General features: G+C 30.3%; 5 protein-coding genes across 5 annotated transcripts, besides 6 other annotated features; 2 read left to right on the plus strand and 3 right to left on the minus strand.

Annotated features, from left to right (window-relative positions):
• Positions 1 to 841: 841 nt before the first annotated feature.
• On the minus strand, positions 842 to 2,328 carry TVAGG3_0275470 (stress-activated protein kinase signaling cascade; the record flags this gene model as incomplete). Its single annotated transcript, XM_001327719.2, has 1 exon — positions 1,091 to 2,299. One exon carries the CDS (start codon positions 2,297 to 2,299, stop codon positions 1,091 to 1,093), a length of 1,209 nt encoding a protein of 402 aa, XP_001327754.1.
• Positions 2,329 to 2,917: 589 nt separating this feature from the next.
• Positions 2,918 to 3,754: a mobile genetic element.
• Positions 2,918 to 3,754: a terminal%2Cinverted (terminal inverted repeat of Banshee-A1 transposon ID:TVAGG3_0275480).
• Positions 3,755 to 3,996: 242 nt separating this feature from the next.
• Positions 3,997 to 4,968: a mobile genetic element.
• Positions 4,969 to 5,372: 404 nt separating this feature from the next.
• Positions 5,373 to 6,090: a mobile genetic element.
• Positions 5,373 to 6,090: a terminal%2Cinverted (terminal inverted repeat of Banshee-A1 transposon ID:TVAGG3_0275500).
• Positions 6,091 to 10,922: 4,832 nt separating this feature from the next.
• TVAGG3_0275510 (uncharacterized protein) lies at positions 10,923 to 14,166 on the plus strand (the record flags this gene model as incomplete). The annotated part of the gene is made up of 1 exon (XM_001327720.1): positions 10,928 to 14,149. One exon carries the CDS (start codon positions 10,928 to 10,930, stop codon positions 14,147 to 14,149), a length of 3,222 nt encoding a protein of 1,073 aa, XP_001327755.1.
• Positions 14,167 to 14,298: 132 nt separating this feature from the next.
• Positions 14,299 to 15,392: a mobile genetic element.
• A 591-nt stretch (positions 15,393 to 15,983) lies between these two features.
• TVAGG3_0275530 (amino acid transmembrane transporter protein) lies at positions 15,984 to 17,418 on the plus strand (the record flags this gene model as incomplete). Its single annotated transcript, XM_001327721.1, has 1 exon — positions 15,991 to 17,391. One exon carries the CDS (start codon positions 15,991 to 15,993, stop codon positions 17,389 to 17,391), a length of 1,401 nt encoding a protein of 466 aa, XP_001327756.1.
• A 4-nt stretch (positions 17,419 to 17,422) lies between these two features.
• Positions 17,423 to 17,846, minus strand: TVAGG3_0275540 (uncharacterized protein; the record flags this gene model as incomplete). Its single annotated transcript, XM_001327722.1, has 1 exon — positions 17,595 to 17,807. The coding sequence occupies one exon, from the start codon at positions 17,805 to 17,807 to the stop codon at positions 17,595 to 17,597; it is 213 nt and encodes a 70-aa protein (XP_001327757.1).
• Positions 17,847 to 18,332: 486 nt separating this feature from the next.
• On the minus strand, positions 18,333 to 19,710 carry TVAGG3_0275550 (ATP binding; the record flags this gene model as incomplete). Its single annotated transcript, XM_001327723.1, has 1 exon — positions 18,506 to 19,690. The coding sequence occupies one exon, from the start codon at positions 19,688 to 19,690 to the stop codon at positions 18,506 to 18,508; it is 1,185 nt and encodes a 394-aa protein (XP_001327758.1).
• Between the last annotated feature and the right edge of the window lie 136 nt (positions 19,711 to 19,846).

A 19,846-nucleotide genomic window follows, 5' to 3' on the forward strand; every position in this document is an offset into this window, starting at 1 on the left:
TCTTTGTATAAAGGTAAGTTGATGAGTTTTTTTCGAATCTGGGTTTAAAATATCTGAAGGTAAACAATTGATCTTAAGTGTTTATGCTGTATACCAAGAATTACATTAGATTCATTGTTGACTATTTGTTCAAATCTTTCCCATTCAATCACAGGATACTGAATCTGATGGAAAATCATTATTACTGTGAAATTCGCATTGATATCATATGATGATCCATTGCCCGAGAAGTTCGGTGTATCCCAAGTATATGAGGAACACGTATGTTTTTCCCCAGATTTTGGATGAGGTATGGTGAAAATTGAGAACTTTTGTAAAGAAATTGAGAGATTTTGTAAAAAAATTGAGAGGAAAATCTGGTGAAAGAATCACAGATGTGGTGATACCAGAAGGTATGGGAATTGGATGAATACAGGATAGTATGCTCCTATATGAATAGTAGAAACATAATCCATTTTCAAATCATCTGGGAAACAACTTTTTCTTCTCCAAAAATATTTTGAAAATGAAAAAATGAAAAAAAATTTATTACCATAAAAACCAGATTTTATTACCTCGGGGAACGTTTCCCAGCACTTTTCCACCAGAATCGGCCACCTTAATCATTGCATTGCAATCTCATAAATTTATCTTTTTAGCAAGACCTTGAAAATAAAAAAATATCATTTTCGTCAGACGAAAATGATAATTCACAGACATACAATTATTTTTGATTCAAATGCTGTTCGGCATTAAAAGCAAAAATAATCATATACCTGAGAATTACACTTTTCCGACATTTTTGGGTCGCTTCGCGCCCCTGACAAAACATCGGAAAAGTGTAAATTTTGTCACTTTTCCAGACGAAAATAATAATCCTTCTTTTTTTTTGAATTTTATTACCGGACACAACTATTTGATGTATAAGAGCAGTATTGCCTATTAAATTTATTTATATATCAATATTATACACGCCTGTAAAAACAAAAACGAGGTTAGTTTATGAAAAAAACAAACCAAAGAAAGGCAAAATTTTTATGAAACTATTGTGATATAAAAACGATAAGAATACAAAACAAGTTTAGGTAAAAATATTAAGCAGTTGGTTGAATCAAATCTCTGGAGCGTCGATATCTGAAGATTTTCTGTTTTCAAACTCTTCAGATACGGATCTAGACAAAGAAAACTTAGGAATGCACTTCCTTGAGCCCTTTCTAGAGTAAGTAACCATGAATCTTCCCTTTCTGACAGGATTATTCAAAGTATCAGAAGGACTGCTTGGAGAATCGTCACTGGAGTTGCTTTCTGATTTATTCTGTATCTCGGAAAGTGATTTCGATTTCTGTTTCATTGAAGAAACTTGGAATTTGAAATTAGAAGCGATCTTGGCCCAAGCAGGTACTTCAGACTCTGTAGCTGGCTCTGTTGGATGAAGCATCTCATAGCGCTTGTAAACTGGAGGCATATTTGACATAAGAGTGGCAGCGATGTATTTCTTGCCTTTGGACATCTTAATGAAGGAGGATTTGAGTAATTCCTTGGCGGAACAGCGTTTGGAAGGGTTTGTCTGGAGACAGTCCTTGATAAAGTTCAAAAATTTTGTGGAAAATCCCGATTGAGGTTTAAGTTCTGGCGGATTGTCAGACATAACATGCATCGGAATTGACATCTGTTCATATGAGGAGTATGGGTTTTTACCGGTGGCAAGTTCGATTGCGGAGATTCCAAGGCTCCAAATATCAGCTTTCTCTGTATATCCATTCTCCAAAAAGGCTTCTGGAGCTGTGTAGCTGACTGTTCCAATACGGGTGAAGCGAGCACGCTTCCTTTGGCCGTTTTGAATTAGACACGTCGCACAACCGAGGGAACCGACTTTAACGTCTCCGTCGTTTGAGATCAGGATAGTGTCAGGACGAATATCGCGATGGATTTGATGATTTTCATGCCAATAATCAAGGAATAATAAAACTTGTTCAAAAATAGAAGCAAGAAGTACTTCGTCCTTAAAACCTTGTTGGTAAGCAAAGCTCATGATATTTCCAATGGAACCGCCATCCATGTACTCGGAGAGAAACCATAAGGTTGAATCGGTAATGAATGCTCCGTAATACTGAATGAGATTATTATTTGTGGAGGTGGCCCAGAATGAGACACCTTTCCTCAATTCGTCGATAGTGACAGGGAATAAATCTAAATTGATAAGTTTGATACAAACTAGTTTACCATTAAGATTGCACCTGGCTACCCAATATGTACCTGTTTTTGTTTCGCCAATCTTATGTAATAGTTCGTAGTTTTGCTTATCAAGCGGAAAATCCATTAATAATGATTGAATTTTCTTAATCGTATCAACCGATTATCCACATTCAAAATTGTTAATACGATCATTTACGAGCGATAATTATCTTATTATGCATCATGTGTAGTATGCATTGGCCAATTATTATTTTGATATGGCTTTCAAATAGCCGTAATAATTCATAGAGGTTAAGCTAAATCGAATCAAAAATGATACTCATAGTAAGTATATTAAAAATTATATTTCATTTCAAGGAAACCATTTATTCAAATTTTCAAAAGTCTCTTTTGAGAATGAAATGAAACGATAATATAGTTTATTTCCTATAACAAATAAACATTCCTAACATTATTGAAATAAGCTGATGGCTTTGCAAAGAAAAGTAACTTCGAATGAAATAATAGGTTAAAAATCAATTCAATTTTAAGGATATCATTAAAAAATGATTCTTCAAGTTGATTATATGTAATTTCAGAGACCAATCATTTGCTGATATAAGATTAAAAATCTTGAGCGTATTTTGTCAAGCATCGTTCTGAGCCAACTAATGCCAAATTATATACCACCTTATTCGCATTTATTTTTATATATTTCATTCAAATTTGATTCATTTGAGTTCAAAGATCTCAAAAATTTTTGTTATAGACCGAAAATAGATTTTTTTGGTTTTCTCTTCAAATAATTGAAAGAATGATACTATTATAGGTTTATTATATTATATAGCATATAATCATGCTATAGCCGAAAATTATAAGTTTTGAGAAGATTGAATATAACACAAATAAATTTGAATGTAAGTTAAATTGCTTGTTGTTTTTAATAGATATTTAATGAGAAATCCAATATTGCAAAATTCAAATTGAATGATTGAAAGAACAGAAAAAGTCATTCTTTTCAATTTCGAATATGTTTCATTGTATTTATAATTATATGGCAAATAAGATATTTAAACTTGATTTTTGAAGGAAAATTCACAAAATTGAATAAATTCAAATAATTTTTATTCAAAATAAACTAGTTATTTGAGTTTAATACTAATTATCTATTCAAACTACAAAGTTTGTAATTTAAAATATTTTGTGAGATCAGATTGAATTAATTCAAGGTTCTTTTCAATTAATATTAATGACCATATTACGCATTTTCGAACATTCTAAACCAAATATATAAAAATGGGAGACGAATGTTAAATTTGCTAGATATGGGGGAGTTGTCTGCAAAGTTTTAGCTCTTATCTCTAACAAAAAATTAATTTTAAAAAAAATGACCGAATACGTTTCACAGCGAGAAAAAAATAAAAGGCAAGATAGAATTTTCTAGACATAAAGAAGTTGTTTACCGAGTTTTAGCTCTTATCTCTAACAAAAAATTAATTTTAAAAAAAATGACCGAATACGTTTCACAGCGAGAAAAAAATAAAAGGCAAGATAGAATTTTCTAGACATAAAGAAGTTGTTTACCGAGTTTTAGCTCTTATCTCTAACAAAAAATTAATTTTAAAAAAAATGACCGAATACGTTTCACAGCGAGAAAAAAATAAAACTGTACACTGATTTTAATTTTCATTTCCAGTCACTTTACTTATTATTTTTTCTTTTTTTCATTTTAATTATAAATTATTTCATAATACGTTTATTTACGTTACCATTTTCTTTATTCTTTTGAATTCCATACTAGACACTTATAGAATATTTTGATTGTTAACGTACTTCATTAGAATGAATCCTTACAAAGGGTATGTCGATCGAATTTACCTAATTGGTATTTCCAATCAGATTGAAGAAGGTAAAATGGCATGGGAAGAAGCTTGCACCCATGTTCCCATCGCCCCAACCCTTCAATCAAATGATTTCAAATATTTAGATGTTTCAAAATCTTTTTTACAAAATCAATTTAGCTTACAGAATATCCCATTGCCTAAAGGCAAGAAAGGTCGTAGGGTCAATCCCTACGACCAAATCAAAGCTCTTGCTGTGATACATGACCACTGGGCCTTTCCCTGTGGTCAAACAAAATAATGGAAACGTTTGAAATTACAACAAATTGATGTATCTTATAGAGAAGTACGCAGATACTTCAAAGAAAATCATTTCACCAAGACGCGATTAGAGCATGCCGGGCCAGAAACAGCAGTAAGATATTGGGCGCTTTCACCCAATCTTATCTGGCACGCAGATGTTCATTATTTTAGGGGTGTTCGTGGCCAGTATATTTATGGCATAATCGACGATTTTAGCCGCAAAGTCCTAGCGTGTATACAAATACAAGATATGCTGGCAGCGACGACAGCGAACGTTGCGGCTTCCGCCTTCATTGAATTTGGCGCCCCTTATTGTTTCTGGACCGACAACGGTTCAGAAAATAGGGGCGCCTTTCAAGATCTACTTGATCTTTGGGGCGTCCAATGGCGGCATACAGACTCTCATTCTCCCTACCAAAATGGGAAGATTGAGAGATTCTGGCCGACATTGGAGCGCTGCCAAAGCATTCAGGCTATTCCTGCCTTTATTTGGGAGTACAATAATAACACACCGCATGAAGATCTCCCAATTAATCCATTAACTGGAACAAATTACACGCCAAATCAAATGTATCAGCTGAAACCGAAATACACAAATGCAGATACAGAAAGGTTGTGGCAAATATGGGATACAGATACAGGCATGACCGCTGTTGACACATTCACAGCGTAATAATAAACATAATTTTTTAATTTCATTTTTAACAAGTTTTTTTAAATGTATGTAATGAATAATTCATTAGAATATGATAATGCACATTGTAACAGAATAGAACAACATCACCAAATTTTTTTTTTTGAAATTAAAAAATAAAAGTAAAAAGTATAAAGTAATCTAACCAAAAAAGATATTTAAAAGAATTTTGGAAAAAACAGAATAAGGATAATGATATTATTTTAGATACACAATCGATGTACTGAAGAATAATCCGGTAAAATGATGATATAAAATTAGATTATTTTACAAGTAGCTAAAAGAATAAAACTATAATATAAAATAAATGAAGTTTAATGAAACAATAAAGGTTAAATAAATAATAAAGATTTTTAATGTATATCAGTATTGAGAAGAAGTAACAGCTGACACTTGGTAGACAACGTCTTTATGTCTAGAAAATTCTATCTTGCCTTTTATTTTTTTCTCGCTGTGAAACGTATTCGGTCATTTTTTTTAAAATTAATTTTTTGTTAGAGATAAGAGCTAAAACTTTGCAGACAACTCCCCCATATCTAGCAAATTTAACATTCGTCTCCCATTTTTATATATTTGGTTTAGAATGTTCGAAAATGCGTAATATGGTCATTAATATTAATTGAAAAGAACCTTGAATTAATTCAATCTGATCTCACAAAATATTTTAAATTACAAACTTTGTAGTTTGAATAGATAATTAGTATTAAACTCAAATAACTAGTTTATTTTTGAATAAAAATTATTTGAATTTATTCAATTTTGTGAATTTTCCTTCAAAAATCAAGTTTAAATATCTTATTTGCCATATAATTATAAATACAATGAAACATATTCGAAATTGAAAAGAATGACTTTTTCTGTTCTTTCAATCATTCAATTTGAATTTTGCAATATTGGATTTCTCATTAAATATCTATTAAAAACAACAAGCAATTTAACTTACATTCAAATTTATTTGTGTTATATTCAATCTTCTCAAAACTTATAATTTTCGGCTATAGCATGATTATATGCTATATAATATAATAAACCTATAATAGTATCATTCTTTCAATTATTTGAAGAGAAAACCGAAAAAATCTATTTTCGGTCTATAACAGATCTCAAAAATTTTCGAAATGTTTACTAGTAAATCCGTAATCATACCTTGTTTATTGATGCTGTAGGAGAATATTTTGGATTGATGGCGTAATTCCCTAATGTTATCCATGAAAATGCAATTGCAATTTTTTCATTTCGCTTGCTTACTGCAAATACCCAAATAAGATAACTGGTACTCAATTTCCGTAACTAATTTCGTGTGAAATTGTTTTTGACAATATAATTATCATAAAGGGAGAATGTCTATTTCGAAAAAAATAATCATCTTTTGGTCTATTTCGAAAATAATCATCCCGATCACGACGATAGAGGGCGAAATTATTAAAGATTGCATTTTGAAGTGAATGAATATATGCATAGATCATAACTCGTCTAGGCCGAGGTAAATATATAGTAAAGAAAGTGTTCAAGTTCTTATATAAAATCATAATTTCATTATATATGATATGTATTGATGATTGTTTGGAGGCTTACTAAACATATTCTATATATCATAATTTTATATTGAAAAATTCTATAAAATGACAATTTGTGAGTTTTCATTATATTAATCATGGTAAAGAAGTTTTTATGGGATTATGACCCTGTAATCTCTCTATTATTCTGATAAATAAGTATGCTGAAGTGAATATATGAAAAATAAAGCACAAAATAATAATAAAAATAAATTTTTAGTCATAATAAGTAAGAAAGTAATAGCACTATATTTATTTATCATAGCAGTGATCTGGATCGCTAGTATTAGAACGATTTTAACAAGAAAAGAATGTAAAATTTCTGAAAATCGAATTTTTTAAAGTAGTTGCCTGGCAAAATATATCTATAGTGTAATGCGAGCATAAAGGAAGCTGATAATGAGAATATTTTAAAAAGATATTTTGAATCTGTAAAAAACTTTGAAATTCATTTATTGATTGTACATTTGAGTTATACGTTGTTTGGTTATTCGAAATTTATAAAAGATTTCATTTTCGTTAATTTATGAATCAAAATATTGTAATAATGGAGAATTTCGTATTGAATGTATATTGCAATTGTAATGTTGATAAAATGATGTATAATTTGCTTAATTTGAGAGAGTTTGTAATAATAATCGAGAAATATGAATTTTGAATGATTAAATAGAGACGGATTCATCAATGTAATCTGTTTCGAATCAGTATTTGATTTTCCCGTTCTCAACTTTAGCTGTTAATGAATACGTTAGCAGCATTCAACCATATTCATTCACTATAAATGAAAAGAACAAGTAGTAATTGATGATATATGAAAGAGTTACATTGATCATTCTTGCTAATTCCTCATTATTTTTAAAATATTGACATTATTTTATATTTTCACTTAAAAATAAGTAATTCATTACAACTTAACGTAAAAATAACTATTGAAATAGTAAAAACGTGATATAATGAATCGAAATTTCCAAATTTTTTTCAAAAAATAAAAAATAAATTCAAAAATTGTTAAAAAATCTATGAAAATCATAAATCTAAAATTAATTTGGAATTTTTGAGTAAGTAGATCAAGTTTAATATTTGTATATAATGTTATTTCTGCGAAAATTTATGATTTTCCTCAAAAATTTGTAATCAATTTTGATAGATATTACCTTTTAAGATAAACCACTTATATATCATAGCAAGTGACTAATTTTAAAGATAAATTCTCATATATATCTCTTATAAAATCAACAGCTTTATTCAAATTTTAAATTCTTGACAATTTTAGATAAATGATTGGCCAAAATTGTTAATTTATAACGTAACGCAATCATTACTGGTGAAGCATTCTGTCTAATAATCGATTTATTGATATTTCTTTGAAATATGAGACAAAAAACTGTTTTTTCACAAATTATATCAACTTTAATTTTAGAACAGTATGGGGGTTTTTAACGTGGAAAAAAGTTTTAGCGTGGAAAAAGCTTTTTCAGCTACTCCTAAGATTCTATGCACAAAAAACAAGTTCACACATAATCGCATAGTACCAGTCATTATATCCAATCAAGATCGAAGGTTAAAACTTATGTTATAAATATAAATATTTTTACAATTTGGCAGTTCTGAGACAATTCTGGGGTTAGAACGCATTAAAATAAATTTTCTACCATGATCCCAGTATTATCTCTTCAAAATCGAAGCTAGAAAAATTATTTATCCAAATGCTTGCATTCTATTACAAATTGATTTTATTATATCTCTGTTATACATAAACATATTTTAAACAATTACCTTGTTCTAACACAATAATTTTTAGATAATTCTTAAGAATTAGGCTTATACTTATAGTTTATTTAGATATTTCTATGGCACATCAATTAATATATAGATGACAATATTAAATGCATAGTTTCTATTAATGATTACACTTGATTTATTTGAAATTAATTTTTTGATTATTATGTTTTTGTATTTTAATAAATGGGTTAACAAGAACTATATTACTTGAATCTATTTTCACCTAAAACATCAGAATTTTGAAAGAATAATTTTATACCATACTTCAAAAAGCATTGTAAGCACTATCATATCAAACCTGTATATCTATACATGTACATAATATTATATCTGCTGTGATCTAGTTCCTAGATGCATATATATTTTATTTGATATCGAATACTTACAAACATCCAGTTCAATCTAATATAAGAATATCTTTTAATTCATCAACAAAATTTAATTGTCGGCAACACTCTTCTGTATAATAAAGATACAATTAAAAATTATATATATAATACAAATCCAAGAACCATGAATCCCGAATAGCAATGTATAGTCAAATAAATATTTTTTTCATAAACACAATAAATATTATACTATCTTGATTTAAAATTATATTTTTGGCATTTGAAATTGAATCATTTTGAAATGTATAGATTCTGTTGCTTTTAATGGATGCATGATACATTATATGATGATTATCAAGAAAATCTAAACTGTTTTATCGACAATTAATGGTAATGAAGAAAATCTGAAAAATAATTTAACATCAATAGGATATTTAATGAAACAATTATTAAACATAATTAAACCAAAGAATTAAACTATATTTATCATATAAATATCTATGAAAATTTACTTTAATATGTTTCTAGATGCATCTCAATGAAAATCCACGCTAAAACAGTCTAGCGTTATCTGCAAGTCCTACGAACAGGATCTCGGCGGATATAATATCACATGCATGTGTAGATATATATTTAAGCAAATATAACATAACTCACTATGTATCAAATATAAAAATATATTATCAATCATAAAAATACTATATTACCTAATTTATCATATTGTTCATTAACATTGACATTATATATCAATATTTTGATTTAATATCATTTTAATCAAAAAAATAAATTTAAATACATTGTCAGCTAAGACTTTTGATTGAAGAAATAATAAATACATTATTATGTAAAAATTGATATTATAATAAAATAAGAAGTTTGATGAAAAATTTAATCATAATTTTTAATTAACATTATTTTTATTAGTATTTCATATATATGCATCCATACATGTATTTGATATTATATCCACCGAGATCCTGTTCGTAGGACTTGCAGATAACGCTAGACTGTTTTAGCGTGGATTTTCATTGAGATGCATCTAGAAACATATTAAAGTAAATTTTCAAAGATATTTATATGATAAATATCATGTCATACCTAATTTTGATTGAAATATATAAATATTTCATTACAATATCTCAAAAGTTAATACATTATAATAAGATTCTTTGTAATAGTCTGCAATTTACATGAAAAAGTGTGTGAATCACAAATACTCAGAACTTGTATAGATTTATTACACTAAACGATTAATGTTAGTCAAATATGTTGTGATCTTCTTAAATGCAGAAAATAGAATGCATAAATGGGAATATTTATCGTATAATTAGTTTATAATTGAAATAAATAAACATTATTTTCAATGTTTGACATTCTTGCTCAGAAAAACAATGATCTAATTTTAATTTGATATTATTATTCCTTTTGAATGATAAAATGATATACAATATAGATTGATATTATGTATTAATCTATAAAATAAAAACTTTAGAAGAAATAAATTATAATATTTTTTAATAAACATCAATTTTATTAGTATTTCATATATATGCATCCATACATGTATTTGATATTATATCCGCCGAGATCCTGTTCGTAGGACTTGCAGATAACGCTAGACTGTTTTAGCGTGGATTTTCATTGAGATGCAACTTGGAAAAAATTGAAAATCTGGATTTGAACCTTCGACCTCTACAGTCAAAAAACGGTTCCACGCTAAAACAAAATCCACGTTAAAAACCCCCATACTGTTTAGAATACACAATCAATATGTGTCAAAATCGCTATCAATTTTTCAAACACTCACAAACGGTTTGAATATGGTAGTTACGCTATGGAGAACACATTTAACATCACTAATATGCCCGATTCAAGTATATATTTCAAAAAAGCATTACATTTCAAGGTTTAGAAGATGTTTCAGGAGGATGGTGTATAGATTTTTTTTTCGAATAAATCTTTGTATAGTTATCACATTATCATATAAACCTATATTTCAATCATATATCTGAATTATCATATGAATATAATGTTCTTCATTAAAATTAATTGCGAATTTAAATAATTGTTTAATTTCTATAATATATTGTAATTGGTAATGCATGTCCATGCTTTATTTTTCTAAAATATCGAATTTGATGAAAAAATTTCTTCGAATATTCATTATTTTTATCATACTATATTGCAAAAAGTGAAATCCTAATGATATAAATATTAAATATATAATAAAATACATCAATAAAACAGAATGCGTTACAAAAAATAAAAATGGAAGCGGAGAAAGAAATAGCTTGTGTTGACGCTAAAGAAAATGGCCGCAATCCAATTTATTCAGCAATAGTGAAGGAAAACGTGAATTCTTTATTTATGTCGAACAGTATCTTGATAGTTACTGATAGATCTCTCGATATTTACAATAAAAAGAACATTTGTCTTAAAGATTCACTTTCACTTCTTCAACTAAGATCATTATCATATGTAGATCAAAACATCATCATCAAATACGGAAAAGAGAAAGCAAAAATTGAATCAAAAACAAATTCATTGGAAATTTTATCATCAATTCTTCATGTAATACAAAAATTATTCAATGAAACAGAGCTGAAATCCATGAATTTCGATAGTTTTGACTTTCCGCCTACTAATAACTTTCGAAATGCGGCAATAATTTCATTAAAAGAGAGACTACGAATTAATAATATTGAATTTCCTACTCAGTTAGAGCAGTACTTCTCAAAAGTTCTTGAAAGACATGAAGATACAGCGATTTTTAAAGGAATTAATGAAAATATTTTAATAAATTTAGTAAAAGTACTTCCATTATGTCCAGACCTTAAAACAGTTATATTCGAGGATATCAAATACGATATTTACAAGATACTTCTCGAAAATTCAAATTGTTTATCAAAATTAAAATGCGTCAAAATAGATGCGAAAGCAACCGAAAGTTTTCCAAAGTTTATAAATACTTTATGTGATACATCCAAATTCAGTTTTAATGGCTTTGGATTTCGGAATTCAGATTTATCAAATGATAATTTAGCGGCAGTCTGTCAATTAACAGAAGTACACAAGCTTACATCACTATCTCTGAACAATGCTATCAATAATACCGCACTTCCATACTTCTATACTGGTTTCTTTTCTCCAATTTTAAAAACAAACATAATTTCATTAGATTTATCATATACAAGGAATATAAATTTAGACCAACTTTTACCATCAATCAAATTCTTGACACATCTTTCACTTGCATACACGAATCATAATGTTTCAGATATATTAAGTAAAATTTCATCAAATTCCCTTTATTTGTTGCGAACATTAGATATATCAGGCAACTCCTGTGAAGAAAGGAACCTCTCTTCCATACAATTTATGAAGCCATTGACTAGAATTATTGCAAATGAAATTACTTGGCCAAAAAAGACGTTACTTAACATATTTAAGATGGTCAGCTGCCGAGGACCAATATATCCAATACATATTCATGTCAGTGACGCGTTAATGAGCCCTTCTGACTGGAATTCCTTTTTTGATGAGTTAGAAAACGTAAATAACTTCAATTTGGTTGGTTTGGAGTGGAATGGAAATCCAATGCGACCAGAATTATGCAATTTCCTTCAAGGAATGAAAGAATTTCAAACTTTATCTGTTGATAGGGTCTTCGATGATGAACCAGACTCATTTTTCCTTCAGTACCTTCAACAGTCAAATATAAAGTACCTCTCAATTCGTGGCCAGGAGAGTAAAAAGATAGGTCGTGGAATTTCTGCTCTTATTAAGAGTTTGGCAATATCGAAGATAGAAGAAATTGATATCAGCGGTAATGCCATTGGTGATACAGGTATTTCCAGCCTTCGCCAGCTTCAAAAATCAAAGTTACAAAGAATATTTTTCGATAATAACGGGGAAACAAGCGATGAAACACTTATTGAATCATTGACATCATGCAATAACCTTGTTCCTCCTGTTGATGACCTCGAAAGACTTCCTGCCGCCAAAAATTTCGTTGTTCGAAGAATGAATCTCAAAATTTCTGAGAAAAAAACAACAAACTACAGTCTCCCCATTGATTCACCATACTATGATGCATATGGATACGTTCTTCCTGCAAGAGAGCATGTTTTCCCTTCATTTTTCACTATAGAAGAAGCCGATGAAATCCGAAAGAAAGCTTTTGACACAAATGAAACAATTCAGAAGCAAAACAACACGGAAAACACTACAAGACATCGCAGGATTGTTAATATCTCTTCTCTCATTAAAACAGAACCTATTTCACAGCCTCCTCCGGTTTCTCCACCTCCTAAAAGACGTCAACTCATCAAACAAAAACAAGAAGAAAAACCGCCAGAAATCCAACCGCAAAAACCGCCAAAAATCATTGAAAAAGATAATCGTTATTTCGATGATTCAAGTGAGAATGATTATAACACATTCACTGTTGACACAATGGTACCCATTGGCGATGATATTAACACAATGGATTTGATGGATGATGAAGGAAATGTGATTGGAGAATTAAAAGAACCAGAACCAGTAAAAGTCATCGTTTTAGAGGACGAAAAAGAAGAAGAGAAAGAAAAAGAGAATATTGAGGAAAACAGTGCCAAACAGAGAATGGTGAAGAGCAATGAGCCCCCTCAATACATCAAAATCCATAAAAGAAGAGGAAAACAAGTAAACGAATTATCTCGTTCAGAAAAATCTTCTGAAATTAACGATCAACAATTCAATAGTCGTAAAATCAAATTACGGGAAGACGATGAAATGATCATACCACAAAACAACATACAGACACAGCCATTGTCTCCTTCCAAACGCAAAATAGCAGCTCCTTCTCTTTCCAAACACAGAAAACAACATCAAAATCCAGAAGAAGCTCAAAAAATTGAACCAATTGTTGTTGTTAAAAAGAAAAGACGTCATACTAAACCAGTTGAACAGGAAGTACCTCCTCCAACAAACGAAAAACCAAAGAGAAAGAGGAAATCACACGTTTCTTCTAAAGATGATCAGCCAACTCCAGAATTTTTACATGATAGAGGTTCTGTTATTTCAAAAAGTGACAGACAAATTGAAGCAGTTATTTCACCTGGCGCTGTACAGCCATTGCGCAGGAAATATAGGAAGCATGGAATGCAATCACCACCGAAGAAAGAAGAATCTCAAAGTTTATTGCAAAGTATTGATATCGAAGATATTTCGATTTCTAGAAAGATTGCAGATAATATTTCCAGTGTAAGAGGAAGTGAATTCATGAATAGAGAGAGGCTAACAAAGAGACATGAAGCTCTTGACTCAGAAAGCTTCGGAGAAAATCGCTCAAATAAGAAAACGAAAAGAAACAGAAAAGAAAAAATAAATAGCGATGAAAATAGTTCCGAAGATGACGAATATTCAAGGCTGAGAAAAGAAAGATTCTCTAAACCTATACTACCTGAGGAATTGACTGATTCTGATGTTCCAATGCCATATAGACCTTAATATTTATAATGTATTTGTATATTTTTATTTGTTTTGTATAATTATCTTGAAAATAAATATATCTTTTCTAATAATTTATTCTTTCGCTAACATTATATACTCTTTTCTCGACCATTTGTAAAGATTAAATTGAGCAAAGTGTTTTTAAGGGTCCACTGTAAGGCCAAATAAGGTCTATCGTCGTCCCAAAAATATTGCTCGAGATGGTGTTTTTACTAAGGCCCAAAACTTAAAAAAACTCAAAAAAATTAACTTTACTCTTTTGAGATCCTTATCAGATGTGCATCAATTTGATGCAGTATCGCAATTCGAATCCGATTTTTTAATGTAGATGTACTCTAACATTCTTGAAAAAATGCAAAATGATATTAATCGAGCTTTTCATTTCTGTATCATACACGAAACAAAATCATTCATTATACTAAAATTTATCAAAGTTTGAATAATGAAAAAAATAATATCTAAATTTTTACATTGAGTCGGCTATTGATATGGTCAATATTAAATCGTTTAAAAATGGGCATTGGCCAGAATAATACCCACTAAAATACACATTTTTTAAAATTTTATCAATTTGTTTTGGTATATCTTTATGATAATGAATAAAATGCTTATCTTTCATAAGTCAATACATAATTTATGCTGAAACACAAAAAATAACACGAAAATTTTTTGCCAACATTTCAAAACGAAGGATAATGCTTTGAATATATAAACAATAATACTTTGTCTAGAGAATTAAATTTGTGCTATCCAATTGTCAATTCTTTGAATTTTTTATAAAATGCACGATATTCCGGCATTAGCCTCAATAAATATAAACTACATGCATCACAATATTAGGATGTAATGACATTAAAGCGAATTTCCTAATTTCTTCTCAATTAAATTCCTAGAAAAACTTAGGAATTAATGATTGGAAATAGGTCAAAAAAATTCCTAATATAAAATTTATACTTAAATTAAAATCAAAATTCGAAAATATCTATTTTTCAAAACACGCATCCAGAAGCGAAAAAATTCGAAAAAATCATGTTCTTATAAAACTCGCTGATTTTGCAATTTTTATGAGATTTGAAGTGATAGAATGTATTATCATCTTACTAAAACATATACTTTATTGTTACATTCACAAAATATTAATCAGAACACTAGGAAAAGTGGATTTTCGAAAAAAGACGATAACGATTATTTGCAAATCGCCTCTCAATTTTGAGAGACTTTCAATTTTTACAGTGGACCCTTAAGGATTAAAATTGTGATACACAAAATAGTACACGAGGAAAATTATAAACACATGACTTGTTAGGAATTCCGATTATTCGAAATCATCATTATTTTATCGAACATGTATATCATTGTTGAGTAGGAAATATACAGTGAGTAAACTGTAGGGTATAAGATCAGGTGTACGAAACGTCTTTTTAATCGTTTACGAATGCCGTGAAAGCATCAACTTCTTGAAAGGTTGATTTTACTACATAATTTAAAAATCCTGATAATAGTGGTTATTAAATGTGGCCAAATTAAGTGTTTTTAATTTGATAGAGAAAAAATAACAAAAAACGATGCAAATTTGAATACATATCGTTTGAGAAATGTGACGAAGTGACTATTGCTATTTTTTGAAAATTAAACTAATGACATGCCAATATTTATTTCTGAGATAAGAATCTTTTTTTGTGAATACAATCTCAAATTGAGAGCTTCTCAAAAATTAAATAAAATTCTCTCACAAGTGAGAGTATTTGTCCTACAGGATATCAGTTTTAATGTTTTGGTAAATTTAGCCGTATTTAACGATGAAGATTTTTTTTATTTAGAAATTTTTCTACGGAGTGATGGCAACAGAGCCTAACGCTGTAGAGCTTGAGAAAATCAACGATCCAAATCCACCCGTAGGGGTGGAAAACGATAATGAAGAAGTTTTAGAGATTGGTCAGGATGGTTTGCCAACATCCATCGGTCAGGATGTTGAACAACACCCTGAATTGCACCCAATGGAACAAAAGGAAGAAGATATTACTGTAAATATTAAAAGAGTTAAAACATGCGGTACAATTTTCAATATTTTAGACTCATTAATGGGTTCTGGAATTCTTGCCGTTCCAAACTCATTCACAAATATTGGAATCATTCCATCTTTTGTTATTATGGCCGTTATTGCAACTCTTGCTTGGGTAGCTGCTGTTATGGTTTTGTATCTTTTAGATGATACAAATGCCAAAACATTTGATCAACTTGCTGCTATTATCCTCGGTCCCATTGGCTCACGTATATTGACCATTCTCAATCTATTTTTCCTCATATGCTGCCTTTTAGGGTTTTTAATCCTTGGTGGCGATATGATCGTATCATGGTTCAAATTAGGCAATATCGATGTTACATCACTTGGATATCGCGTCATCATGATGGTTGTTTATGCTTTTTGCATACCAATCGCTTTATCTATTCCAAAAAAGATTACCTTCTTAAGCTATTTCGCAGTTGGTAGCGTCTTCTGTATTTTCTTCTTCTGTGGAGCTGTTGTTGGCCGTGGCATTGAACATATCGTAAAACACGGCATCAATAACACTATTACTTTAGGAATAGGCGGAATGGGCATTTTCTCATCCATTTCAATTCACGGTTTAGCTTTCGCACTTCCTCTCGTATTCATTCCAGCAATGTCAATCTTCTACAAGCCAGAAGTCAAAGTAAAGGCGAGTGTGAGCTTTTACGGCCAATTTATCTGTTACCTTTTAGTTTCAATACCCGGATTATTCGGTTACCTTCAATTCGGAAAGGATACAGCTGGTAATGTATTGAATTCTTACCCTGTTAATGATATATTGATGGTTGTAGTACGTTCTGGCTTCTTTATTGTTGTTTCATGTGCATATCCAATGCTTGCACAATCAGTTATGGCATCATGGTCCTTCTTCGTCTTCAAAGAAAGCCAACATATAAAATTACCACCACTAAAGTTGGTCTGTGTTCATTGTTTAACACACCTTATCCCTCTAATCATCGCTATATTCCTCGCAGAAGTGAAACCGGCCCTCCTTGTCGGTGGAGCACTCGGTGGTTGCCTTGCTCAATTCACTTTCCCTTGCTGGATGTGGGTTAAGCATAGCGATAAGCCAGTTTACCACTGGGTGAATATATTATGCATCTTATTTGGTGTTTTTGGCATTGTTACGGGCGTTTGCGCAACTTATCAAGCTGTTGTTGATGCTATTGCTGCTTTCTCTAAGAAATAAATATAGTAAATTCAAATATGTATTTAATCTAGTTATATATTTTTATTAACCGTATAATATCAAAAAAATTCAAACAGCAAAATCGTAAAAAGGTGAAAGAATTATTGATATTTATAGACATTAATAATATACATGCATCCATTTTGTGAATCTACCGAACTCTCTATTTGAATAATTATAAATAGGTTCTAATTTTCAATAAATTATGAAGAAACACTCTTTGAGGCCTCGGAAAGATCTGGATCCGCACGATTTTGTTCGCTGTCAGAACCAGGTTCGAGTGGTGGCATGATTGGACTTAAATCAGCGGGTTCTTCTTCAGGGGCAACTGAGTGACGAGATGCTCTAACTGATGACGCATCTCTCTTTACGGGTTGTGCTCTTGCTTTTGGTGCTTCATCGACATCTTTGCACATTTTCGAAATTTGAATGTAAACTTTTGAAAAACTGAAGACCCATACAATTGTTGCTCAATCAGACATACAATGATATCGTTTCAATAACAAGATAACAGAAAAATTACGTAAAAATAATTGTACGTTAATTTTCTGAGAAATGATTTGAGTAACGAAAACTTTTAACATTTTCTTCAAAATTTATGCGATAAATCATCTCAGCTATTAACATGGCAGTTATTTTGCTCAACGATATTTTTATTCCCAAAATTTTTGAATTGACTATAAGGGAAATGCGTTCATAATGGTATTTCTTCAAAGATATAAGTCAAAATTATAAAAAATATAAAAAATCGATCAATTTTTTTGAACAAATACCCACTATCGTATAATGTGAGTGATAATATGCTCTAATTAACGTAACTAGGTGTAAATTCCTAACTATAGGTTCTATTAATCAGATTTTCATTTGTTATTTTGATATTTAGCACAAATATTGGATATCTATTAGAGATATTGAATGTGAATATTTTTGTATTAGAAATAAAGATACTGCCCGATTCAGAATTCATTTATTTACTAATTTTCGTTCTGAATTGAGATAATTTGTATTACTATTTTGAAATATTAAGATTCGAAGTAAAAACAGTAAATACAGGAATGCATGAAAGATATTAATTGATAATTACAATACTTTTATTAATAAAATACAAAAAAAATTATTCATGTGATGGTTCACATTTGATCTTGAGCAATTCTTCACCATAATCAGCATAATCAGCCTTCGAGACCAAGTATCTATCGAACACAGGTGAAGAAGAAAGGATAGATCCGCCAGTCCAAACGCAAAAGTCGCCAGCAACGATTTCATGCATTGGAAAGTGAACTTTTCTATTGAATGTCTTATCGTATTTGAAGGCGTCCAAAATTTTGGCTTGGAAACCTTCAATTGTGGAAAATCCTCCACATGTAACGATATTCGACCAAAGGGCCTTCTTGTACTGATCAGGGGCATTGTAAATAGCATCTTCTATCAAGGAATTGAGAGGAAGAATATCTGATGAACCGTTTTCTTCCTGATCAGCGTCCAATTTGTTCCACATGATACCGGACAAGAAGTTCATATCATTTTTGACATCAACAAGTTGTCCATTGATTGAAGCAATGTTTTCAGTTTCATCTTCGATTTCTCCTGTATGGAAGTAACATGTTTGCTTGAGAATATCAGCACTTGTTCTACGCTCGATGTAAGAACTTTGCTGTTTCGTATTCTTTCCTCTTGAAAAATCTAAAACATGAATATCTCGAGATTTCAAACGGTCAACGAGCATTTGTGATAGGACCATTCCACCACAAATATGGTATCTCACACATCCAAGTAATGGTTTTCCTTCTACAACTGGAACAACTCTGATACTTGACCATCCAAAATCAATAACAGTAGCAGTATGATAACAATGAGCATAGGCACCGAGTAATGCATCTGAAGTAATACAAATATTAGCGTAATCCATTGTTTCGAAGGCTGTTTGAGCAATATTTGTACGCCATGTTTTTGCAAAATCACTATCAACGATCATATGCGCAGGTTGAGTGAAAATAGCGGACATGGAATGCGGATCGTCCTCATTTAAGCGTTGATGAGTATATTGTAAAAATGAACTTAAAATATCTGGGTTAGAAATTAATCCAGATTCATCTACAAGCGGAATTATTTCGTTGTGTAATCTTTTTGAAAGAATATTGTCATCTCCGATCAAAAATTCTTTACTTCCTTCTTCCTTGACCATTCCTGCCGAAATAACACTAATTTCTGGATATGCCGAGCCAGCAAAGCCAGCACGGAACATTGCTGATCCAAGATCATAAACAAGAGCGTGATATGTATTATCGAAGAGATTCATTGTCACTTTTTAGTCATCAATTTTGCGAATTTATGCATTAGAGTGATTTTCAAGCAAAATTAATCTGAAAAATATATTTGCCAAGGCATTATAGACATAGAAATCAAAGTGTAATTATCTTCTGGTTGGAATTATTATGATTATTATATATTCCGT

Source organism: Trichomonas vaginalis, chromosome V (assembly GCF_026262505.1).
Source record: "Trichomonas vaginalis G3 chromosome V, whole genome shotgun sequence".
In the NCBI taxonomy this organism is placed as follows: domain Eukaryota; phylum Parabasalia; order Trichomonadida; family Trichomonadidae; genus Trichomonas; species Trichomonas vaginalis.